This window comes from Mobula hypostoma, chromosome 25 (genome assembly GCF_963921235.1).
Source record: "Mobula hypostoma chromosome 25, sMobHyp1.1, whole genome shotgun sequence".
Taxonomy (NCBI): domain Eukaryota; kingdom Metazoa; phylum Chordata; class Chondrichthyes; order Myliobatiformes; family Myliobatidae; genus Mobula; species Mobula hypostoma.
In genome coordinates this window covers 32415239-32441847 of record NC_086121.1, presented here as the reverse complement: position 1 = coordinate 32441847, position 26609 = coordinate 32415239, and the positions used below count along the sequence as shown (strand labels likewise).

General features: G+C 45.3%; 1 protein-coding gene across 4 annotated transcripts in view; it reads right to left on the bottom strand.

Moving 5' to 3' along the window:
• LOC134337883 (endothelin-converting enzyme 1-like) overlaps positions 1-26609 on the bottom strand; it is a 333269-nt gene that overhangs the window by 108015 nt on the left and 198645 nt on the right. For 3 of the 4 annotated variants that reach the window (XM_063033200.1, XM_063033203.1, XM_063033202.1), the window contains exons 2-3: positions 25821-25907; positions 1411-1549 (exon numbers count right to left, since the gene is read on the bottom strand). In XM_063033200.1, coding sequence (XP_062889270.1) covers positions 1411-1549; positions 25821-25907 — 226 coding nt within the window. Of the gene's footprint in view, positions 1-1410; positions 1550-25820; positions 26132-26609 lie in introns of those variants that run through there. The other variant, XM_063033199.1, reaches the window with a different exon arrangement.

Below are 26609 nucleotides of genomic sequence, written 5' to 3'. Positions count from 1 at the left end.
AGTTGCCACAGGGCACGAGTGATAGACGGGGGAGGCCTCGCCATGTCGACCAGAAGTATCCCAAGGAGTGTCTGGACCTGAAGAAGTAGATGACTGGGTAAGGAGGTCTCAAAGAATCAGGAGACCACCAGATAGGCTGGCCCATGTAGCACCGGGGGTATAGAGTGTGGCATCTATCGCCTTGGTGAGCTAAGTCACTGCCATTGACACCTGGGTTGGACTTTGTGCTTTGTATGAGGGGTCGCAAATTATCTCAATGTCATGAGGACGTGACTAATTTTGGTGGGGGGAGAGTGTAACACCCTGGGAAAGGCTTCACTGCTAATGTAATGGTCCTTCTGTAGAAGTCATGTTTGGATTATGGTTAGAGATAACGGGTGCTTTGGAATGTGAACCGTCCACTGAAGGGAGTGTGTTTTCATGTTGTGTGCCTGACACTGGGATGAACTGGGTCTTTTTGGCTTGGCGGGAGATGAAGGGAGAAGACATCAGAGAGAAGAGGTCAAAGGACTCAACTCGGAGTGGGGCCAAGATCCGACGAAACCCGGGGAGATCGAAGGAGGGTTTGCGAAGGAGAAACTGTGAGCTCCAACTTGGGGTCATTGGACTGTTTCATTAAAATGGGCCCTTTTCTTTTTTGACTTTTCCTTTACCTACCCTTTAGTCGAATTAAGAATTATAAAGCTAAATCATTTAATTGTATGTGGTGTACTGACTGTTATTTCGTGGTACTTATTTGTAACAGGGTAACAATTCATGCAGCATCCACGCAAATGGGGTTGAGGTGGGGGAAAGGCTTGTACCTCCATCTCACACGTTTGGCGGGGCCAGAGATTGCCTTCCCTAGACTTACGCAGCTGATGGAACCGGAGTGTTTCATTAGATAGACTCAAAATGGAATTCTCCAACTTTAGGTAACTCACGCTTCCTTGCTGTTGGTTTCAGAAATGGACATTTTAGCTCAGTATTGTTTTCCCATTTACATACTCCAACTTGCTCAGCAGTTCTCACAGCTTTATGATCAGTAACACATTACATAGTCAAAAAAAAGTAACCTGCAACTTGACTGACACATTTATCAGAGATATTCCCTTCATTCCCCCTCCCTCACCCAACTTTTCTGACTCCATTTGTTTTCTCTCTTTCCAAGTTCTGAAAGATGCCCAACCTAACACATTAACTGCTTCACTTTCTGCAGGTGGTGGCTGACTTGCTGAGTTTTTCCCAGCATTTTGTGTTTTTATTTTGGATATAAAGCATCTGCAGTTTTTTTTTCCCGTATCTTGTTGATAGAGTATGGAGAGTTACAGAACCATAGCTGGCAAAGTGCCACTGCAGGGCTGAATGCATTCGTTCTGTTAATGCCACCTACTTCAATTTCAATGACACAGCTCCTCGCGAAGCACTTACTTCTGTATTTGATGAGCAGGGCAATGACGCTGCAGAGCAGCGCCATTGCAACCAGGATGATCAGAACCAGTAGACGCTTTTCCAGGTGAGTTCTGTTGGCCCAACAGCCCCTCAAACCCCTTGATCTCCTCAAGCCCACCTAGAAAGAGGACAAAAGCAATAGTGTAGTTAAAACTTTCCTCAATCACCAATCTTTTGGCATTAGTATTAGTCTACTGCTTTTGCATGTAAAAAGATAAATGCAAAAATTTCATCTGCACGCCAGTCAGACAAGGTGGGGCAAAGGCCATACAGTATTTCCATGCTGAATCATTCAATGACTCTAAGAGTGTACAGACACACATATCTGTGAAGGTTATACAAGGCTCCTGTTAGACCATATTGAGTGGGGAATCCTGTGCCTTAGGAAAATTGTGCACTTCACTTCCAGTTACAGTTCATACCTATTTGAACATTGAAGACTACATCTACCATGGGCTAATATAAAGGGGAGGTGTTTTAAAATGCAAGAAGAAGTCTTTCAAATGATCCTTGGTATAAATGGTCATTAATAGATTAAAATGTTCAGCTCTTGGAGAAGGTACATCAAGGTAGTGCATTAAAACTATAGGGTTGATGCCGACCTTGACTACTTTTCATGCTCTTGCTCCGACCACGTGGGTTTCCTCCAGGTACTCGTTTCCTCCCACATTCCAAACACATACAAAGTTCAAAGTAAATTTTATTATCAGAGTATATACTGTATTTGTCACCATATACAACCCTGAGATACATTTTCTTGTGGGCATACTCAGTAAATCTACAGAATAATAAATACATCAGGATCAATGAAAGATCAACCCGAGTGCAGAATACAACAAACTGTGCAAATGCTAATATAAATAAATTATAATGAATAATGAGAACAGGAGATAATGTGATAATGAGATAAAGAGGCCATGAAAGTGAGTCTCTTGGTTGTGGGAACATTTCAATCATGGGGCAAGTGCATCTGAGTGCAGTTAACACCTTTTATTAGACAGCCTAGCGGTCGAGGGATAGTAACTATTCTTGAACTTGGTGGTTCTACCTGATGGTAGCAGTGAGACGAGAGCATGATCTGGGTGGTGGGGATCTCTGATAATGGATGCTGATTTCCTGTGACAGCGTTTCATGTGGGTATGTTCAATGGTTGGGAGGGCTTTACCCGGGATGTACTGGGCCGAATCCACTACTTTTTGTAGGACTTTCCATTCGAGGGCATTAGTGTTTCCATACCAGGCCATGATGCCACCAGTTTACTTTCCACCAGACATCTATAGAAGTATGTGGAAGTTTTAGATGTCATGCTGAGTCTCTGCAAACTCCTAAGGAAATAGAGGCAACACGCACAAAATGCTGGAGGAACTCAGCAGGCTTGGCAGCATCTATGGAAAAGAGTACAGTCGACATTTTGGGCCACGACGCTTCAGGAGGAAAGAGAGGTGCTGCCATGTTTTCTCCACAATTGCAGTTACGTGTTAGGTCCAAGACAAGTCCTCTGAAATGGAACACCCAGCAATTTAAAATTGCTTACCCTCTCCACCTCTGACCCTCCAATAAGGACTGGCTCATGGACCTCTGGTTTGCCTCTCCTGAAGTCTACAATCAGGGTTCCTTGATCTTGCTGACATTGAGAGAGAGGTTGTTGTTATCACACCACTCAGCTAGCTATTCGAGCTTCCTCCTATATGCAGATCCATCACCACCCTTGATTTGGCCCATGACTGTACTGTCATCAGTAAACTTGAATATGGCATTGAAGCTGTGCATGGCTACACAGTCATAGGTATACAGTGAGTAGAGCAGGGGGCTAAGCACACAGCTGAGCTGATGGATATCATGGAGGAGATGTCATTGCCAATCTGAAATGACTGGGGTCTAAAGTGAGGAAATCTAGGATCCAATTGCTCAAGGAAGTATTGAGGTCAAGGTCTTGGAGCTTCCTGATTAGTTTTGAGGGGATGATGGTATTGAATTCTGAAGTGTAGTCAATAAAGAGTATCCTGATGTAGGCACCTTTGCTGTCCAGATGTCCCAGGATTGAGTGAATAGCTATTGATATGGCATCTGCTGTGGACCAGTTGATCCCGTAGGCAAATTTGAGTAGATCCTAGATGTCTCTCAGGCAGGAGCTGATATGTTTCATCACGAACCTCTCAAGATCCTTCTTCACTGTGGATGCAAGAGCAACTGGGCAATAGTCACTGAGACAGGTCATCAACATGCTCTTCTTGGGCACCAGCGTAATTGAAGCCTGCTTGAAGGAGGTGGGTACCTCACACTGCTGAAGCGATGGGTGAAAGATCTCAGTGAACACACCAGCCAGCACAGGTCTTTAGTATGTGGTACGGTACCCTGTCCAGTCTGGATGCTTTCTTCACCATCCTTAAGGCAGCCCACATGTCAGCTTCAGAGACTCAGAGACTCAGATGTGGGAGTTTGTGATGGCTCCTCCATGTTCTGATGGTCAGAGTGAGCACAGAAGGCATTGAGCTCCTCTGGAAGCCAAACCCTGCTGTCTCCCATGTTGCTTGATTTAACTTTATCAGAGGTGATAGCATTCGAGCCCTGCCACAGCTGATGAAGTATCCCTCGTTGTTTCAATTTTGGTCCAGAATCTCCACTCCCAGAAATTGTACCTGCACCCGTTGTAGCCTCCTTGGTCTCCAGACTTGAATGCCTCTGATCTGGCCTTCAGTTGATTTCGGATCTCATGGTTGGGGTTTTGTGGGGACACACTTATCTACAGCTGTTTTAATAAAGAGTGTCACAACCATGGTTTATTCATTCAGATCTTTAAGTGAGTCCTTGAACATGACTCAAAGCAAAATCACTCCTCTGCCTCCTGTGACCACCTCTGTCTAATCTCTGAAGGTTTGCTTTTTAGCCTCTGCCTGCATCCAGGTAGAAGGACAGCCAAGTGATCTGATTTACCAAAATGTGGTCTGGGCAAGGAATGGTATGCATTCCTCATCTTAATATAGCAGTGGTCCAGTACGTTGGGACCTCGGGTGCTACAGGTTATGTGCTGGTGGTAATTGGTCTGGGTTTTCTTCAAACCAGCCTGGTTGAAGTCTCCATCAATAATTTGAAATGTGTAGGGATGGGCTGGTTTCTTGTCTACAGATGACATTGTGCAGTGTTGCGAGCGTTTGATTGCAGTTGGCCGCTGGTGGTATATAAGCTGCAGTCAGGATTACATAGAACTCCTGAGGTAAGTAGAATTTGACTATTAGGTGTTCCAAGTTGGGGAACACGAGTTGGACAGAACAGCCATGTCAGAGCACCAACGCAAGTTAACCATAAAACACACTCCTTCTCCTTTCGCCTTCCCCCGAGTCCACAGTTCAGTCCATTCTGTGAACCGAGATTCCTTCTGGTCCAACTGCTGCAACTGGTGTATCTGGAGAAAGGCATGCAACTGAGCAGACTCTCCTCTGCCTCTGATCCAGCAGTCTTGCCTCAAATCCTCAATTTTATTCTCCCGTGACTGCACATATGCTAACGAGACACTTGCTGGAGGAGATCTCATCCCTGTGTTTCAGCCTTGCTTCATTCCCCCTCTTCAGCCACGCTTTCAGCCAGCGTGATGAGCCTTAAAGGCACAGCGCCATGAGCCTTAAAGGCACTGTGCCCGACTGGTCCCGGTTCTTCTGTTGATCATGAGATACGAAGATCATTGAGGCGACTTAAAAGTCCATTGTTTGGAGGAATGTAACATGCTGCAGATTGCAGCAAAAGTAGTTCATAAGAAGTATATTTAAGAGGAATTTAAGAGTTTGGTAGGTTAATATGGCCACTGTAAGCTATGCCTAGTGTGTGAGTGGATAATAGAATTTGAGAAGGTTAGTTGGACTGGGGGGAGGAGTGAAGGAATGATGGCACCTAATGGTCACGCCTTTGTTTGCATCTTCGGAAACAACTCTATTCCTATCTTTAATATCTCTATTTTTCCCTTTCAGGGTTCTTTTGAAGACCCTGACCTGGAGTTACATGCTGACTTCAGTTTTTTGTGGGAATGGGACCTGCTCTTAGGGTCTCACGACTGGCCGTTATTCGATATGCCAAGGACACGGCCTAGAAGATTAGCTCGCCTTCGGAATTCCGGGATTTTGTGGCTCTGGAGGCGGGCAGACTTGTGGTTGGTGCCTCTGCGGAGAATCAGTGTGTCGTGGGAGATGGAAGATCAAAAACAGCAAGCTGGCTGCTGGCTGCGTGCTGAGAGACCAGAGTTCTTAGGGCACAGAGCTCGGAAAAAGTGATGCAACAGACTTTTAACATCGTAAATCAGTGAGTTGTTTGTTATGTCTCCCCTCTCGCTGTGAGATGGAGACAACTTTTTTCCCCTTATTGGGGGGGGGAGATAGAGGGGAGGGGGAAAGGGGAGAGACTAACTGACTGACTGTGGTATGTCAAATTACCGAGTGAATGAGTAGTCTTTGGGGTACTTTATTGATACTTTGTTGCACGCTTGGTCACAACATCTTTGGCAGGCTGAAGAGTTTAATTCTATGCTGTATGTTTCTATGAGCAGCAGAACTTCTCAGTCTTGAAGTTCTGCTTCAGATGTACCTTACTGGTTGTGAAGAACACAATGCTAGCAATGTTATAAGCAAGACTGCTTTAAATTCAAAATATTTTACTATAATTATATATAGCCCTGATTAGACCACACATACTAAATTGTGCGTCAGTTTTTGTCTCCCTACACAAAGACAGACATATTTGTAGGAAGTAGCTTGAATTGATAATGCTTTAAATGTTGTAGATAACTAGCTCTTTCTTATTACATATAATAATGTGTCGGTAGAAGGTCAGAACAACTTATGAAGACTGAATGGACAGAGTCAAGGCAGATGAAGTTTACTGTGGAGAAATGTCTGCTGACAGCAGCTCGCCAGAGTCTTAAGTCTTTGGAGCTTCTGTTGGCATTTTTGTAGTACTGGGTGTTTTTTTTTTACAGAATAGAGTTCCTCACCCTGTGACAAACCCTCCATCTTTCACAGCTAGGCTTGGGACTGTCCATCGCAGAATTGGATAAATGCGTGGTGAGGACCAGGCATTTGAACCAGATAGATGCTCTGATGGGGGGGGGGGGCATGTAAATTGGGCACAATAGCCCACGTGGCCTCCTATATCAGAACCATTCTGGATTTTTTTTTTAAATGGACGTGGTTCACAAAAATGAGCCCAAGAATAAAAGGATTAATCGTTGAGGAACATTTGATGTTTCTGGGCCTGTACTTGATAGAGGGGAGATTTCATTGAAACCTATTGAATAGAGCAAGGCTCGGATAGAGAGTAGATGTGGAGATGTTTCCATTAGTAGGAGAGTCTAGGATATAAAAAACAAAATAAAGGAATATCCCTTTAAAACTAACAAGAAGGAGTAATTTCTTTAGCCAGAAGGTAGTAAATCAGTAGCATTTTTTTTGTCACCTTCATTGGAAGCCAAGTCATTGGTGTATTTAAGGGACAGACTGATAGTTACTTAATTGTTAAGGGGGTTGAAGCTTATGGGGAGAAGGTAGGAGGAAAATTAGCCATGATTGAATGCTTTTAAATGTTCTTCTTAAAAACAGAAAATAACTTTCTTCAGTATTCACCAGTGAGAGGGACTTTGAAGTTTGTGAGCACTGTGTAAAACAGGTTGATATGATAGAACATGTCATCATTAAGAAAGAGGATGTACTTTGAAAAACATTAGGACAGATCATTCCCAGGACCAGGTGGGACATAGCCCAAGTTACAAGGAGAAAAGAGGGAAGAATTCCCGATGTTGGGGAGGTCTAGAACGAGGGGTCACAGTTTGAGGATAGAGGGGAAGCCTTTTAGGACCGAGGTTAGGAAAAACTTCTTCACACAGAGAGTGGTGAATCTGTGGAATTCTCTGCCACAGCAAACTGTTGAGGCCAGTTCATTAGCTATGTTTAAAAGGAAGTTAGATATGGCCCTTGTGGCTACAGGGGTCGGGGGTATGGAGGGAAGGCTGGGTTTTGAGTTGGATGATCAGCCATGATCATAATAAATGGCGGTGCAGGCTCGAAGGGCCGAATGGCCTACTCCTGCACCTATTTTCTATGTTTCTATGTTTCTAAATCGCTTTACCTTTGGCAATGATTTTTGCAAAGCTTAATGTAAATTTATTATCAAAGTACGTAAATGCTGCCATATACAACCCTGAGATTCATTTTCTTGTGTTCATTCATGGTAATTACAAGAAATACAATAGAATCAGTGGCAGGTGGAGATAATCTCAGAAAAAAATGTGAAGTGATTCACTTCAGAAGGTCCAATTTGAAGGCAGAATTCTTAGAGCAGAAGAACAGAGGAATCTTGGTGTCAACATACCCATAGATCCCTCAAAGTTGTCACAAGTGATAGGAATGTTAAGAATGCATATAGTGTTTTAGCTTTCATTAGTCAGGGGATTGAATTTCACAAAGGATACTACAGTTCTATAAAGCAGTGGTTAGACCACACTTGGAATATGGTTTCCAGTTCTGGTCACCTCATAATAGGAAGGATGTGGGAGCTTTGGAGAGGGTGCAGAGGAGATTTACTGGGATGCTGCCTGGAAAGGAGAGCATGACTTATGAAAATAGGTTGAATGAGCTAAGGCTTTTCACTTTGGAACAAGAGGATGGGAAGTGATTTGACAAAGGTGTACAAGATGACAAGTGGCGTTGATTGAGTGGATAGCCAGAATGTTATTTCGCAGCTGGAGTGGGTAATATGGGGGGGGCAGAATTTTAAAGTGATAGGTGGAAAGTATGGGGGGGGGGTGGAGATGTCAGAGGTAAGTTTCCTTTCACACAGACTGGTAGGAAAATGGAACGCGATGCCAGAGGTAGTAGTAGATGCAGACGCATCAGGGGTATCTAAGAAAACCTTAAGATAGGCACATGGATGATAAAAAAAAGGAGGGCTATGCAAGAGGGAAGGATTAGATTAATCTGAGAGTAGATTAAGTAGTTGGCACAACATCATGGGCTGAAGGGCCTGAATAGTTCCATATTCAGTGCTCTGTTAAAATGTTAGATACACCCAGCAGCTCTGCAGCATCAATGGGGAGAAAAATAGAGTCAACATTTCAGGTGTGTTCAAGTTGCAGAGAGAAAAAAAACTGAACTGTTTTGTTTATACTTTTTATTCAAAAGTAATATGCGGTAATTCAATATTAACAGAATGAAATTAAGAAAGATACTTAAGAAATTACAGTGTCACAGTGGCATTACAAGTGCACAGATATACATATATTTAAATATTAGAAGAGAAGCAAGAAAGAATAAAAAAAAGTTACCTCAAACAGTCTAACAGGAGGGGGTCATCACTTCCCCAGCTATAGGTTGACTCGTTATAGAGCCTAATGGCCAAGGGTAAGAATGACAGTTAAATAAATATGGTTAAATAAATCAAGAAAGTTGCTAACTGCAGAAAAAGAGTGAAACAAGATTACTTTCTCAACTTGGAGATTGTGAAGGTGAGAGAATGGGCTGCACCAGGATATTAATTACATCTACAGGGAATTCATGAACAGGCATGGTTCTCAAAACAAAAAATGCTGGTGGACGCAGCAGGCCAGGCAGCATCTATAGGAAGAGGTACAGTTGACGTTTCAGGCCGAGACCCTTCGTCAGGGTGAACTGAAAGAAGAGATAGTAAGAGATTTGAAAGTAGGAGGGGAGGGGGAGATCCGAAATGATAGGAGAAGACAGGAGGGGAGGAGTGGATCTAAGAGCTGGAAAGTTGATTGGCAAAAGGGATACCAGACTGGAGAAGGGAGAGGATCATGGGACAGGAAACCTCGAGCAGCAACTGTCTCGGCTTCACCACACCTTGTTCCCATTCCAACCTCACTCCTTCCGAACACTCTGCTCTCCTCTCCCTCCGCACTAATCCTAACCTTACTATAAAACCTGCGGATAAGAGGGGTGCTGTTGTAGTCTGGCGTATTGACCTCTACTTTGCCAAGGCACAGCATTAACTTGTGGATCCCCCTCTTATTTACTCCTCGATCATGACCCCACTAAGGAGCATCAGGCCATTGTCTCCCACACCATCACCAACTTTATCCGCTCAGGGAATCTCCCATCCACTGCTACCATCCTTGTAGTTCCCACACCCTGCACTTCCCATTTCTACCTCCTATCCAAGATCCACAAACCTGCCTGCCCAGGTAGACACATTGTCTCAGCTTGCTCCTGCCCCACTGAACTTATTTCTGCATACCTCGATACTGTTTTATCTCCCCTTGTTCAATCCCTTCCCACCTATGTTCATGACACTTCTCACGCTCTGAATCTTTTCAATGATTTTAAGTTCCCTGGCTCCCACTGCTTTATTTTCACCATCGATGTTCAGTCCTTATATATTTCCATCCCCCACAAGGAAGGTCTCAAAGCTTTCAAAGCTCTCCACTTCTTTTTGGATTCCAGACCTAACCAGTTCCCCTCTACCACCACTCTCCTCTGTCTAGCGGAATTAGTCCTTACTCTTAACAATTTCTCCTTTGGCTCCTCCCACTTCCTCTAAACTAAAGGTGTAGCCATGGGCACCCCGTATGGGTCCCAGCTATGCCTGCCTTTTCGTTGGCTTTGTTGAACAATCCATATTCCAAGCCTATACTGGTATTTGTCCCCCTCTTTTCCTTCACTACATCGACGACTGCATTGGTGCTGCTTCCTGCACGCATGCTGAGCTCGTTGACTTCATTAACTTTGCCTCCAACTTTCATCCTGTCCTCGAGTTTACCTGGTCCATTTCCGACACCTTCCTCTACTTTTTTGATCTTTCTGTCTCTATCTCTGGAGACAGCTTATCTACCGATGTCTGCTACAAGCTTACGGACTCTCACAGCTACCTGGACTATTCCTCTTCCCTTCCTGTCTCTTGCAAAAATGCCAACCCCTTCTCGCAATTCCTCCGTCTCTACCACATCTACTCTCAGGATGAGGCTTTTCATTCCAGGACGAAGGAGGTGTTTTCCTTTTTCAAAGAAAGAGGCTTCCTTTCCTCCACCCATCAACTCTGCTCTCAAACACATCTCTTCCATTTCACGCACATCTGCTGCCACTCCATCCTCCCACTACCCCACTAGGGGAATAGGGTTCCCCTTGTCCTTACCTACCACCCCACCAGCCTCCGGGTCCAACATGTAATTCTCCGTAACTTCCGCCACCTCCAACGGGATCCCATCCCCAAGCGCATCTTTCTCTCCCCCCCCTTTCTGCTTTCCGCAGGGATAGCTCCCTACATGACTCCCTTGTCCATTCGTCCCCCCCATCCCTCCCCACTGATCTCCCTCCTGGCGGGTATCCTTGTAAGCGGAACAAGTGCTACACATGCCCTTACACTTCCTCCCTTACCACCATTCAGGGCCCCAGACAGTCCAGGTGAGGCGACACTTCACCTGTGAGTCGGCTGGGGTGATATACTGCGTCCGGTGCTCCTGGTGCGGCCTTCTATATATTGGCGAGACCCGACGCTGGCTGGAAGACCATTTCACTGAACACCTACACTCTGTCCGCCAGAGAAAGCAGATTCTCCCAGTGGCCACACATTTTAATTCCACATACCATTCCCATTCTGACATGTCTATCCACGGCCTCCTCTACTGTAAAGATGAAGCCACACTCAGGGTGGAGGAACAACACCTTATATTCTGTCTGGGTAGCCTCCAACCTGATGGCATGAATATTGACTTCTCTAACTTCCGTTAATGCTCCTCCGCCCCTTCACACCCCATCCCTTATTTATTTATTTAATATATTTTTTATTTTCCCCCCTTTTTTTCCTCTCTCTTTTTTCTCCCTCTGTCCCTCTCACTATAACTCCTTGCCTGCTCTCCACTCTCCGGGCTTCCCTCCCCCTTTCTCCCTAAACGTCCCGTCCCATGATCCCCTCATATCCCCTTTTGCCAATCAACTTTCCAGCTCTTGGCCCCATCCCTCTCCCTCCTGTCTTCTCCTATCATTTCGGATCTCCCCCTCCCCCTCCTACTTTCAAATCTCTTACTACCCCTTCTTTCAGTTAGTCCTGACGAAGGGTCCCAGCCCGAAACATCGACTGTACCTCTTCCTATAGATGCTGCCTGGCCCGCTGCGTTCCACCAGAATTTTTTGTGTGTGTTGCTTGAATTTCCAGCATCTGCAGATTTCCTCGTGTCACAGTTCTCAAAACAAATGATTTAAGTTAAGGAAACAGGAGGAATTAAAAGCCTTATTGTGGGAGCCAGTACATGGTGGTAAAGTCTGGTTGGTTATGTGATATCCCTACATCAAGAACAGTCCAAGCTGAGAAAAATCCAATGAAGCAGAAAACCAATAGTTCTGGTGGGTCTCGGCCCAAAATGTCAAATATTTATTTATTTCCACAGATACTGCCTGACCAGCTGAGTTCCTCCAGCACTTTGGTTCTGGAGACTATTATTCACGCAAGATCAAAGGAAAATCAATCGTACAGATGCTTTGATTCTGAGAAAACATGAGGAACCTAGAGGTAAAAGGGATTGTGCCATATTTACGGAGGATGAGCCTTTGGATTCCATGAACAGACTGACACCATTTTTGTTAGTATTGTTTGGTCATACTGTGTGCAATCTACACAATAATATGCTGTATCTAAAATCAACATTCATGTGTCACAGTGGCTTGTTGTAGCTGTAGACAAGGCTCTTCAGTTAAAGCAAAAGTAATTAAACAAATGATATAAATAATTGGCAGAATAAAGTATGAATAAAGGGAGCATATGCAGGCTCACCAGCTTAATTCTGGGAATGGAGGGATAACTCCATGATGAAAGATCAAGCGCATTAGGTCACAGTCACTGGAGTTCAGGAGATTGAGGGATGAACATAGTGAAACACAAAACTCTTACAGGTTTTGACAGGATCAGTGCAGGGGTGACATTGCCCTGGTTGGGTGTCTAGAACCAGAGGTCACAGTTTCAGCACAAGGACTAAATGGAAGCTGCTTTTCAGCTGGATGGACAGTGAATTCTCTGGAACTGTGTACCGGGGGGACCATGGTGAATATATTAAAGACTATTTGATAACTTTTTGGCTGCTTAGGAAATCAAGGGACATGGGATTAGTGCAGGAAGCAGAAGATCAGCCAGGAGTTTACCAAATGACAGAGCAGGCAGATGGTGCTGAATGCCACTCATTCCTTATATTCTTATGCAACAACCAAGTTCCACAACCTTATAGCCTTCCAGTTTGATGAAGGGTCTCGGACCAAAATGTTGACTGTTTACTCTTTTCCATAGAGGCTACCTGGCCTGCTGAGTTCCTCCAGCATTTTGTGTGTTGCTTGGATTTCCAGCATCTGTAGATTTTCATGTGTTTGTCAGCCTTCCAATTTAATTGTTTCTTAGCACTTTATAACAATGCTTGGAAAAGCAGACAGCTATCACTGCACCAGGCAAACCGCAGAGAAGAAAGAAGAAACCACCAGTTGTGCGACTGGCCACCTGGAACGTTAGGACCATGTGCCCTGGCCTCTTAGACGACCTGCAGCAGATCAATGACAGCAGGAAAACAGCAGTCATTAACTCTGAGCTGAGGAGGCTGGACATCGACAGAGCAGCACTGCGAGAGACCAGGCTCGCTGCAGACGGCATGCTGCGGGAGATGGACTATACCTTCTTTTGGCAGTGCAGACCACCTGAGGAACCTCGACTGCATGGCGTCAGCCTTACTGTCAAGAACAGCCTGCTATCCATGATAGTTCCTCCCACTGGTGGGCGCATCCCTTCCCTCAGCCTTTCAATGTCGTCCGGTAAAGTGAACACCCTGAGTGTCTACGCTCCAGCGCTGGGCTCACCTCAAGAAACAAAAGATCAGTTTTACGAGGACCTCGATGCTACCATCAGCAAAATAACAGAATCTGAACACATTATTCTGCTTGGTGATTTCAATGTTAAAGTCGGATCTGACCACAGCTCGTGGCTAGACTGCCTCAGACACTTTGGCATTGGCAAGACGAATGACAACGGCCAGAGACTGCTAGAGTTTTGCTCCTATCGCAAGCTGTGCATCACCAACATGTTCTTCAAGACAAGCTTCGTCATAAAATCTCCTGGAGACACCCAAGGTCCGGACACTGGTATCAGCTAGACGTGAACATCACCAGAAGAGCTACCCTCAACAGTGTGCTTCTAACACACAGCTTACGCAGTGCAGAATGCGACACGGACCATTTCATGGTGTACAGCAAAGTCTGATTGACACCACCACACCAAGCAGAAAGGATGCCCACGCATTAACACCGCTAAGGCAGCAAACCCAGAACTTCGCACGAAACTCAATGACCAAATGGAACAGGCTTTCAAAGCAAATACAGCCACAACCATGGAGAGGTGGCAATTCATTCGTTACACCATCTACAAAACCACCATGTCATCCATCGGGAAGAAGGAGAGGAAAAACCAAGATTGGTTTGAATCTCACCTGTCTGAGATGGAACCTGTCATCGATAACAAGAGAGAAGCTACAAAAGAGGCTCGTCAGAAAAGAATCTCACTGCACTGAGAATGGCAAGAAACAATGCTCAAAGGACGGCTAGACGCTGCGCAATTGACTACTGGTAGAATCTGTGCCAGAACATTCAGACCTGTGTTGACAGTGACAATGTGCAAGGCATGTATGAGGGGATGAAGAAAGCCTTTGGGCCCACTGCTAGCAAGATCGCTCCGTTGAAATCCAAGGACAGTGAAGTCATCAAAGACCGTGCCAGGCAGATGGAGAGGTGGGCTGAGCACTACCAGAACCTGTACTCCACTGAGAACATGGTCACTGAGTCAGCCCTTGCCAGTATCCCTGCCCTCCCCGTCATGAAAGAGCTGGACCTACCTCCAACAGAGGAAGAACTCAGCAAGGCCATCAACTCACTTGCTCACGGCAGGGCACCAGGAAACGATGGCATCCCTGCAGAAGTGATCCAGTGCGGGAAACCAGTGCTCCTAAGCCATCTTCACAAGCTGCTCTGTCAGTGCTGAGAGGAGGAATCAGTTCTCAAAGACACGCAAGACGCAAACATCATCACATTGTTCAAGAATAAGGGAGATCACAACGACTGTAACAATTACAGAGGCATATTCCTGCTCAACACCATTGGCAAGGCGTTTGCCCGAGTGGTTCGGAAGTGACTGCAGACACTGGCAGAAGCATCTACCCTGAGTTCCAGTGTGGCTTCAGAGCAGAGAGATCCACCATCGACATGATCTTCTCACTCAGGCAGCTACAGGAGAAGAGCCGGGAACAGAGACAGCCTTTGTACATTGCCTTTATCGATCTGACCAAGGCTTTCGGCCTGGTTAGCAGAAGAGGCCTCTTCGCACTCCTGAAGAAGATCGGATGCCCTTCAAAGCTGCTGAATCTCATCGTCTCTTTCCATGACGGCATGTAGGGACAGTACAATTCGATAGATCATCCTCAGAGCCCTTCCCTATCCAAAGCAGAGTGAAGCAGGGTTGCGTCCTTGCCCTGACGCTCTTCAGGATCTTCTTCTCCCTTGTACTGTTGTACGCTTTCAGGACATCTGATGACAGAGTGTACCTACACACCAGGTCCAACGGAAAGCTCTTCAACCTTGCACGCCTCAGAGCAAAGACCAAAGTGCGTCAGGTCCTGATCCGGGAGATACTCTTCGGTGATGATGCCGCCCTGATGTCATACACACAGTCTGGTCTCCAGAGGCTAGTTTGGCCTCACCATCAGTCCGAAGAAGACAGAGATCATGGGCTAGGATGTCAGCGAAGCCCCCAGCGTCAGCATTGGCGACCACACCCTGCAAGCGGTAGATGAATTCACCTGCCTAGGATTGACAGTCTCCAGCAACCTGTCCCTCGATCCTGAGCTTGACAGGCGAATATGGAAAGCTGCCACTGCTATGGCCAAGCTGTGAAAGAGAGTGTGGAAAAACAACAAGCTCACCACAGCCACCAAGATTGCAGTGTACAGAGCCTGCGTACTGAGCACTCTTCTCTACGGCATTGAGAGTTGGACAACCTACGTGCGCCAAGAGCACCACCTCAACAGCTTCCACCTACGGTGCTCGCGTCGGATCCTGGGCATTTCCTGGAAAGACCGTGTGCCAAACAAGGACGTCCTGGACCAGGCCAGCATGCCAAGCACGTACGTCCTTCTCACACAGCGACAACTGCGCTGGCTTGGCCACGTCCGCCGCATGCAGGGTGGCCGCATCCCCAAGGACATCCTATACGGAGAACTCGCCGCAGGATCCCGGCCCATAGGGCGCCCACTGCTGCGTTACAGGGACGTTTATAAACGTGACCTGAAGTCTGATGATATCAGGGTGGACACTTGGGAAGAGACGGCTGCAAATCGCCACACCCGGCGACAGGCTGTACGTACAGGCATTACCGATGCAGAGGAAAAACGAACTCGAGTGTGGTTGGACAGAAGAGAGAGAAGGAGATCTGCGGCAGTGACTACCCAGCCGCAGCCATCAGCCTTCGTGTGCAGCGGCTGTGCCAAGGACTGCTGCTCAAGAATCGGCTTATTCAGCCACAGCCGACGCTGTTCCACACCCAACTGAGTCCTAAACCGGGTGCATCCGTTGTCTACTTAGACAGTCGGAGCCATTAATTATAACAATGGTTGCCTACTTGTCAATACCCGCAATCCCCCAAATCCCACGTTGCACTCACAATTGTCTTCCACAATTTAAAGTATTTAAACTCTTCTACATTTTCTCTGAGTCTGATTTCTAATTTCTCTCTCTTTTTTTTAGAAAAAACACAAGCATTGTTCATACCACATAAAAAGATGGAGGAACTCAGCAAGTCAGGCAGCATCTATAGAGGGGGAATAAACAGTTGATGTTTCAGGCAGGCACCCTTCATCAGGACCGGAAAGGTAAGGTGAAGAAGCCCGAATTAGAAGATGGGGGAGGGGAAGGAGTACAAGCTGGCAAGTGATAGGTGAAGCCAAGTGAGGAGGGAAGAGTAGGTGGGTGGGCGAGAGGTGTTGCTCATCTAACTCGAGTGTGGCCTCATCATGGCAGTTGTGGCGGCCTTGGACTGATGTGTCAGAATGAAACTGGGGGTTCTAATTGAATCACTTGATGTTACTTGGAGAAATAACAGAAGCTGGAACCCTGCCCCTTGCAGGGGTCATGTGAAGTGGCGGTCTCGTTCCAGAGGCTGAGACTCATGTACACCGAGACACAAACTTACAGAAACTGGCCCTAAAGTCTAGATGGGGGTCACAAGAAGAATTCTGCCTTCTAACACTGTGTGCAGTTATGATCTGGCATTCATTGCCTGAAATGGAACTGGAATTAGAGTCAATAATAATTTTCACAGGAAGATTGGGCAATTACTTAAAAAGGAAACATTTGGAGTCAAGTGTAGGGAGGTTGGAACAAGCAGACAGTTTTTGAAGATGGATTAAATGGCCTTACTCCAAGGTGTAGAATACCAGGGCTCTAAGGGCACCCCTGCCAGAAGTGCATTCAATTTTAAGTACACAATTTTTGAGATTTTTTTTTAAGAATTTAAAAATATATACTTTAAAAGGGGACTGTCATCAGACTCCAAGGCACCTTGGAGTAAGCTTCTCCGCTTTCATATATATTCCTGCATCAGGCTGACAAACACAATGTGCAGAAACACTTTAGCAGATCCTTACTTTGATTAATGAACAAGGAATAACTCAAAAGTACTTCTTTTCGTAATCTAAAGTGAAAACACAACCACTTCGCTCAGCTGTTCTGTTGAGAACAGCTCAGAGTGAATGTTCTTTAGAAAACGGCTAAAAATTCAGGGGTCAGAAGATAAATTTAGTATTTGTCGTTTAAAGCCTCGTTTTTTTTAAATATAACTTGAAAATATTGGGATTAAGTTTTGGTTTGGCATTTACTGAGAGAGAAGATGGAAGAGTTAGAAGCCAGACTTCAGTTTGAAGGATCTAAACTTGGAGAGCTGGTTGGCTCGGTCATCTGCTTATTGATGAGTTCAGTTGGTAGAATGCTGTTATCCTAGTCTCCTAGCAGCTACACTGTGTCTGGAGCCAATGCGTAAATAACAGGAAGTTTCATGCCCAATATTCAAAACTGCTCTGTGACGTGCCCTTCCTGTAGCAAAGACAGATTCTGCACTCACTTTCCATTTGGTTACTGTCTTTAATCATCCCACTGGGATGAGTTTGTGTCAAGATTTGGCAGCGTAGTGGTTAGCACACTGCTTTACAGTGCTGGTGACCCGGTGATCAATTACTGTCAGAGTTTGTGCACTCGCCCTGTGACTGCGTGGGTTTCCTCCGGGTGCTCCGGATTTCTCCCACAGTCCAAAGATGTACCGCTTGTTCGGTTAATTGGCCATTGTAAATTGTCCTATCATTGAGCCAAGTTTAACATCAGGGCGGCGCGGCTCAAAGATGATTAGTAACTTGAGGGTTATGAATGAAACCCCACCTCTGGTGTAAAAAATTAAGGGAACAATAACTAGCACAGTTGGCAGGATTAAGCATTACTTGAAGATGCTTTGTGTTATTATGCTCAGTTTACTGAATGTTTGAACATCAGATGTTCACCATGTTCTCATCATGCACACCCAATGAACTCTATGATCTTGAGAGGATCCCATGATAAAAGTGATGCTGTTGTACCTGTACAACACTTTTCCAAGTCCTCAGGATGTCCCAGAGTGTATACTAGCCGATGAATTGCTTTAAATTTCATGAAAGCTATTTGGGAGCTGTAAAATTGCGCAGCTAGATTTACAAAGAGCACTGTGAGTCAATAGACAGCCAATTCAGATGCAGAATGGCTTGGTTTTGGCCGCATGAATCTGGAAAGTATTCTCATTTTTGGGGTTGGATGGAATTATGCCAATCTTCTCATTGAACCAGTCCAGACTGGAAATCCCAGTTGTGAAATCCCTTTATGTTTGATGCATTGTGCAAGGAGGCCTGTTTGGCTGCATCCAGAGCAATTTGGGATTTTCAAGGGGTCTTTGAGTACTTCCAGCTTGCCTAGGTGGGGCTTCTTGGGCTTTTTATTTGACAGTGATTTACTAGTGTCCAACCTTCCAATGAGCCAACTCCTCACAACACACTTAACCTCCAAACAATCTTCTGCTGCTGATCATGCCAAGCAAAACCATGGCAGTGCCGACTATCTCCAGGTGTGTAACTCTTCAAAAGCTCCAATCTCTGGGTATCTCTAATCTCCAGTAATTGTCTCTACTCTTTCAGATTAGGGCACATGATACACGATGGGGTATGGACAATGGATGAAGTGTGACACCTGATGAATTGGCTTTCTTGGAACTCTGCTGAAGTTGACCCTGTCACCAGTGCTCTGTGCAAAATCTGCTTGTGTGTGAATAAAAGTAAGGTGAATTTCTAGACCACACACTTTTGGGTGCTGGGTGAGAGATGGATCTCGGCTTTGGTGAACCCCTATTCCTTTTCAAATAGTACCTCAAGTTACTTTTCAATCACAGGGGCATCCTGAGCACTCCCTGTGTGTAGCAGTTAAGAAAGGAGCTCACTGCCTCCCTACCTCTCAGCTCTCATGATGATAAAGTTGTTAAGTTTTCCACAAAAGACATCTTCTGACTTTTCACACCTTCTGGTTTCGACAAAAGCTGGTTGCTGATGGAGCTTAAGACAGGACATTTTTTTATCAATTAAAATTTAAGTTTCAGTGGAGTCTCTTATCTAAGTTATTAAGTTTTGCTCTATTTGAGTAGCTGGGATGTCTATTGAACTGATTGTACTTTTGTATCAACCTGAGTGTTCTTCTGTATCGGTGGCCTTATAATGTGTAACAATTCTGACATCAGGAAGTGAACTTGTTGAACTGCCGGAGGGATGAGAACGCTTCTCCCCTGATGTCGGGACCAAGTTCACTCGCCAGCTGAGATAGAAGAAGTAAACTGGTGAAAAGGTAAGTAACAATCTTTTTGTGCTGTGGTTACTTGATCCGGCAAATTTACGTTTACAGTGACCCATGTTCAGTCCTGACCTCCATCGCTGTCTCTGTGGAATTTGCAAACTCTCCCTGTGAATGTGTGGGTTTCAGTCAGGTGCTTCCGGTTTCCTCCCATATCCCAAATCTAGGCAGTCTGGCAGATAGATCAATAAATCAATTCTAATGAGTAGGTGAAGGTGGAATCGGTGGGGGTGAGGTGGGACTGATTTGACAGCAACTTTGAGATGTGGGTCTGATTGTTGGCACAGAAGCCGTGAGATTGAGGCCCTGTTTCTGTCCTGTATGAATCCACCACCTCCCTCTTCAGAGCCGAGGTCACTGACTTGCTGATGGCAACCCTGGCAGTGCGGTACATTTTGCAGTGAGGGCTGAAATCTGCAGCTACCTTTGACTGAACCAATATCTTTCTGACCTGTCCGTGAGACAGTAAGACACTCGGGGGAGTTGGGTTGTTTTGGTGTAAAACACTTGATCTAATTCTGAGTAGATGTTTGGTTGGAGGGTTTTGAGGGGAGTTGGGTAGCTTTAGTACAAAACACTTGATCTAAGCTGAACGGGTTGGAGTCTAGTTCCTTTATCAAGTTATTTGTGCATCCTTTCAGGTAGAAGAAATTCTTTAACATAGAATAGTACAGCCCAGTACAGGCCTTTTAGCTCAGGATGCTGTGCCGACCTTTGTTAACTACTCCAGGATCAATTTAACCCTACCCTCCCACATGGTTCTCCATTTTCTTTCGTCCATGTGCCTTCTTAAGGAGTCTCTTATACGCTCCTAATGTACCAAGCTCTACACTGACACTGGCATGGCCTACAATTCACCTACCACGCTGTGCAAAGAAAACCTACCTCTGATATCCCTGAATACATTCCTCCAGTTACCTTAAAATTATGCCCTCATGTATTAGCCATTTCCATCCGGGGTAAAGGCACTGGATGTCCACTCTATACCTCTTACCTTATAAGCTGGTCAAGTTGCCTCTCATCTTCCTTCACTTCAAAGAGAAAAGCCCTCTCTTGCACAACCTTTCCTCAGAAGATGTGACCTTTAATCCAGGCAGCATCCTGGTAAAAATCCTCTGCACTTTCTCCAAGGCTTCCACGTTCTTCTTGTGAGGTGACGGGAATGGGTCACAATACTCCAAGTGTACCAGGGTTTTATAGAGTTGCAACATTACCTTGCGGCTCTCTGACTAACGAAGGCCAATACACCATGCATCTTTTTAACCACCACTCAGACTTACTTATCACATGTACATCGAAACAGAGTGAAATACGTTGTTTGTATTAAGAACCAAATCAACCCAGTGATGTGCTGGGGCAGCCCACAAGTGTCGTCACACATCCTGGCATCAACGTAGCAGGCCCACAACATCAGAACAACACAAGCAACAGCAACAACGAAAACGGAAACAAACCAACGACAGCCAGACAAGTCCCTTTCCTCCCTCCCACACACCCACACAGACAGGGCTCTGACTTTCCTAGTGTAGACTTCTCAATCAACTTGCACGGCAGCTTTGAGGAATCTATAGCCCCTCTGATCCCTCTGTTCCTCCACACTGCAAATAATCCTGCCATTAATCCTGTACTCTGTTTTCAAGTTTGGCTTTTAAAGTGCATCACTTCACACTTTCCTGGACTGAACTCTATCTGCCACTTCTCTGCCCAGCTCTGCATCCTATCAATGTTCCATTCTAACCCACGGCAACCTTCTAAACCATCCACAACACCACCAACCTTTGTGTCATCTGCAAACGTGTTAACCCACCCTTCCACTTCCTCACCCAATTAATTGATAAGAAACATGGAACAAGGGGTCCAGAACAGGTCTCAATGTAACACCACTGATCACCACCTTCCATGCAGAATAGACTCCATTTACCACTCTCTGCCTTCTCATTTAATTTAATAGATAACATAAGTGTCATTACACTTTTGGCACCAACATAGAATGCCCACAACTCATTATTCCTATCTGCACATCTTTGGAGTTTGGGAGGAAACTGGAGTACTCAGAAAGAGACCCACACTGCTTAGGCAACAGTGCACAAAATTCCTTACAGCCAGTGGCGGAGAAGGCAAGGGAATGGGGTTAAAAGGCATCAACCATGATGGAATAGTGGAGCAGACTCAATGGACTGAATGGTCCATTTCAGCTTCTCTGCCTTATGGTCTTACGGAGTTTTATAAAGCTTCAGGAAGCTGTGCAAGAGCTTCGTGAAGGATCAGGTAGCTAGGGTTGCTCATGATGACAGGTAGCTTTCACTGTAACGCTGATGTGCTCTGAGAGTGTACAGATTTCCCAGATGAGGTGAGGGTGAATAAAGAGAAGAAGGGTGGAAAAATCATTGACAAATGCAACAGCATCTCCCATGTAATAGGGAGTACCCCGGTGGCTGTGCCTCTTAACAATAGGTACTCCTGTTTGAGTACTGTTGGGGGGGACAGCTTACCCGGGGGAAGCGACAGTGGCCGTGCCTCCGGCACAGAGTCTGGCCCTGCAGCTCAGAAGGGTAGGGCAAGGAAGAGGAGGGCAGTTGTGATAGGGGACTCGATAGTAAGGGGGACAGATAGGCGATTCTGTGGACGCAGTCCAGAGACCCGGATGGTACTTTTCCTCCCTGGTGCCAGGGTCCGGGATATTTCTGATCATGTCCAAGATATCCTGAAGTGGGAGGGTGAGGAGCCAGAGGTCGTGGTACATATAGGTACCAATGACATAGGTAGGAAAAGGGATGAGGTCCTGAAAGGAGAATATAGGGAGTTGGGAAGGGAGTTGAGAAAAAGGACCACAAAGGTAGTAATCTCGGGATTACTGCCTGTGCCACGCGACAGTGAGAGTAGGAATGCGATGAGGTGGAGGATAAATGCGTGGCTGAGGGAATGGAGCAGGGGGCAGGGATTCAAGTTTTTGGATCATTGAGACCTCTTTTGGCGCAGGCATGACCTGTACAAAAAGGACGGGTTACACTTGAATCCTAGGGGGACCAATATCCTGGCAGGGAGATTAGCGAGGGCTACTGAGGTGACTTTAAACTAGAATGGTTGGGGGGTGGGAATCAAATTAAAGAGGCTAGGCGTGAGGAGGTTAGTTCACAACAGGGGGATGGGAACCAGTGCAGAGAGACAGAGGGGTGTAAAGTGAGGGTAGAAGCAAAAAGTACTAAGGAAAAAAGTAAAAGTGGCAGGCCGACAAATCCAGGGCAAGCATTAAAAAGGGCCACTTTTCAACATAATTGTATAAGGGCTACGAGAGTTGTAAAAGAGCGCCTGAAGGCTTTGTGTGTCAATGCAAGGAGCATTCGTAATAAGGTGAATGAATTGAAAGTGCAGATTGTTATTAATGATTATGATATAGTTGGGATCACAGAGACATGGCTCCAGGGTGACCAAGGATGGGAGCTCAACGTTCAGGGATATTCAATATTCAGGAGGGATAGACATGAAGGAAGGGGAGGTGGGGTGGCGTTGCTGGTTAAAGAAGAGATTAATGCAATAGAAAGGAAGGACATAAGCCGGGAAGATGTGGAATCGATATGGGTAGAGCTGCGTAACACTAAGGGGCAGAAGACGCTGGTGGGAGTTGTGTACAGGCCACCTAACAGTAGTAGTGAGGTCGGAGATGGTATTAAACAGGAAATTAGAAATGTGTGCAATAAAGGAACAGCAGTTATAATGGGTGACTTCAATCTACATGTAGATTGGGTGAACCAAATTGGTAAAGGTGCTGAGGAAGAGGATTTCTTGGAATGTATGCGGGATGGTTTTTTGAACCAACATGTCGAGGAACCAACGAGAGAGCAGGCTATTCTGGACTGGGTTTTGAGCAATGAGGAAGGGTTAATTAGCAATCTTGTCGTGAGAGGCCCCTTGGGTAAGAGTGACCATAATATGGTGGAATTCTTCATTAAGATGGAGAGTGACATAGTTAATTCAGAAACAAAGGTTCTGAACTTAAAGAGGGGTAACTTTGAAGGTATGAGACGTGAATTAGCTAAGATAGACTGGCAAATGACACTTAAAGGATTGACGGTGGATATGCAATGGCAAGCATTTAAAGGTTGCATGGATGAACTACAACAATTATTCATCCCAGTTTGGCAAAAGAGTAAATCAAGGAAGGTAGTGCACCCGTGGCTGACATGAGAAATTAGGGATGGTATCAATTCCAAAGAAGAAGCATACAAATTAGCCAGAGAAAGTGGCTCACCTGAGGACTGGGAGAAATTCAGAGTTCAGCAGAGGAGGACAAAGGGCTTAATTAGGAAGGGGAAAAAAGATTATGAGAGAAAACTGGCAGGGAACATAAAAACTGACTGTAAAAGCTTTTATAGATATGTAAAAAGGAAAAGACTGGTAAAGACAAATGTAGGTCCCCTACAGACAGAAACAGGTGAATTGATTATGGGGAGCAAGGACATGGCAGACCAATTTAATAATTACTTTGGTTCTGTCTTCACTAAGGAGGACATAGATAATCTTCCAGAAATAGTAGGGGACAGAGGGTCCAGTGAGATGGAGGAACTGAGCGAAATACATGTTAGTAGGGAAGTGGTGTTAGGTAAATTGAAGGGATTGAAGGCAGATAAATCCCCAGGACCAGATGGTCTGCATCCTAGAGTGCTTAAGGAAGTAGTCCAAGAAATAGTGGATGCATTAGTGATAATTTTTCAAAACTCGTTAGATTCTGGACTAGTTCCTGAGGATTGGAGGGTGGCTAATGTAACCCCACTTTTTAAAAAAGGAGGGAGAGAGAAACCGGGGAATTATAGACCAGTTAGCCTAACGTCGGTGGTGGGGAAAGTGCTGGAGTCAGTTATCAAAGATGTGATAACAGCACATTTGGAAAGCGGTGAAATCATCGGACAAAGTCAGCATGGATTTGTGAAAGGAAAATCATGTCTGACGAATCTCACAGAATTTTTTGAGGATGTAACTAGTAGAGTGGATAGGGGAGAACCAGTGGATGTGGTATATTTGGATTTTCAAAAGGCTTTTGACAAGGTCCCACACAGGAGATTGGTGTGCAAACTTAAAGCACACGGTATTTGGGGTAAGGTATTGATGTGGATATAGAATTGGTTAGCAGACAGGAAGCAAAGAGTGGGAATAAACGGGACCTTTTCAGAATGGCAGGCGGTGACTAGTGGGGTACCGCAAGGCTCAGTGCTGGGACCCCAGTTGTTTACAATATATATTAATGACTTGAATGAGGGAATTAAATGCAGCATCTCCAAGTTTGCGGATGACACGATGCTGGGTGGCAGTGTTAGCTGTGAGGAGGATGCTAAGAGGATGCAGAGTGACTTGGATAGGTTGGGTGAGTGGGCAAATTCATGGCAGATGCAATTTAATGTGGATAAATGTGAAGTTATCCACTTTGGTGGCAAAAATAGGAAAACAGATTATTATCTGAATGGTGGCCGATTAGGAAAAGGGGAGGTGCAACGAGACCTGGGTGTCATTATACACCAGTCATTGAAAGTGGGCATGCAGGTACAGCAGGCGGTGAAAAAGGTGAATGGTATGCTGGCATTTATAGCGAGAGGATTTGAGTACAGGAGCAGGGAGATACTACTGCAGTCGTACAAGGCCTTGGTGAGACCACACCTGGAGTATTGTGTGCAGTTTTGGTCCCCTAATCTGAGGAAAGACATCCTTGCCATAGAGGGAGTACAAAGAAGGTTCACCAGATTGATTCCTGGGATGGCAGGACTTTCATATGAAGAAAGACTGGATGAACTGGGCTTGTACTCGTTGGAATTTAGAAGATTGAGAGGGGATCTGATTGAAACGTATAAAATCCTAAAGGGATTGGACAGGCTAGATGCAGGAAGATTGTTCCCGATGTTGGGGAAGTCCAGAACAAGGGGTCACAGTTTGAGGATAAAGGGGAAGCCTTTTAGGACCAAGATTAGGAAAAACTTCTTCACACAGAGAGTGGTGAATCTGTGGAATTCTCTGCCACAGGAAACAGTTGAGGCCAGTTCATTGGCTATTTTTAAGAGGGAGTTAGATATGGCCCTTGTGGCTACGGGGATCAGGGGGTATGGAGGGAAGGCTGGGGCGGGGTTCTGAGTTGGATGATCAGCTATGATCATAATAAATGGCGGTGCAGGCTCAAAGGGCCGAATGGCCTACTCCTGCACCTATTTTCTATGTTTCTATGTAAGGAAAAGTAAATAAAACAAACTATTAAAGTGCCAATGAAAAGAAGAAGATTCCAAGATGAAAAATTAGTCAAGGCAAATCAAGACTTACTAGATTCCATAGCTTAGTTTAAAGTTACACTTTCTAAACTTAGCAGTCAGGGTTACACCCTGGAAGGAGCTCAGTGCTTGGGAGGAACAGGCAATTTTTAAATACTGTGAGTATAAAAGGTAAAAATTCATGTTGCCATTTACAAACGTTAAACAGACATCTTACCTGTCTGCTCACTGGATAAATTTCATCTTCAACCATGGAGCTGATCAGGTCATCCTCGTCAAAGGTGGCCCGCCTGTAGGTCGACATCTGAAGAGTCAAAGAGTAAATGGCTTCTCTGAGTGCTTCCATTATTCTCAGTCAGACTCCAAAAGTATATATATATCAGGTCAGGTGAAATCTACAATAACCCATCAAGTTTAAACCAATTGGGTCTGCTGCAGCACAGTGTGCCAAACCACCCCTGAAAACACCAAAGCCTTTCAGATGTAAACATTGATCAGATTAGCTCCCAGAACTCAGTGCCAGACTCCTCTCTCCTTTGTATGGCCACTCATTTTTCTCTGTGGCAACAAGATCGACAGAAGCACCTTTTGGAGCCAGAAACCGGAGTATTTTAAATTCCTTGCATAGAGCGTCACAACTTCCTCGTTCTTATGAATTTCTGCATAGATAGCTATGGACAGTCTAAGCAAATATCCTGCTTAGATACAAACAACTGCATGTTTATCAGAAATCTTTTGTTACGTCTCAAATTTGAAATTTCTTTTGTTAAACTAGCAGTATTTCAGAGGGAGGAGCTTGTTAATACATTCCTGTGGAGCTTCGCAGTCAGCGTCCTTCCAACTATCTGCTGTCAGATCTGACTTTCACCAATAAACTCCCCAGGTGAAATGAAGGCACTGGCTTAACCCTTTCAGTAACTGACTTCAGCTTTCTACAAGGTCTTGTGAAAGGGCTATTAAAATTACAAACAACATCACACTCATGTGGAGTTGATTCCCAACCAGT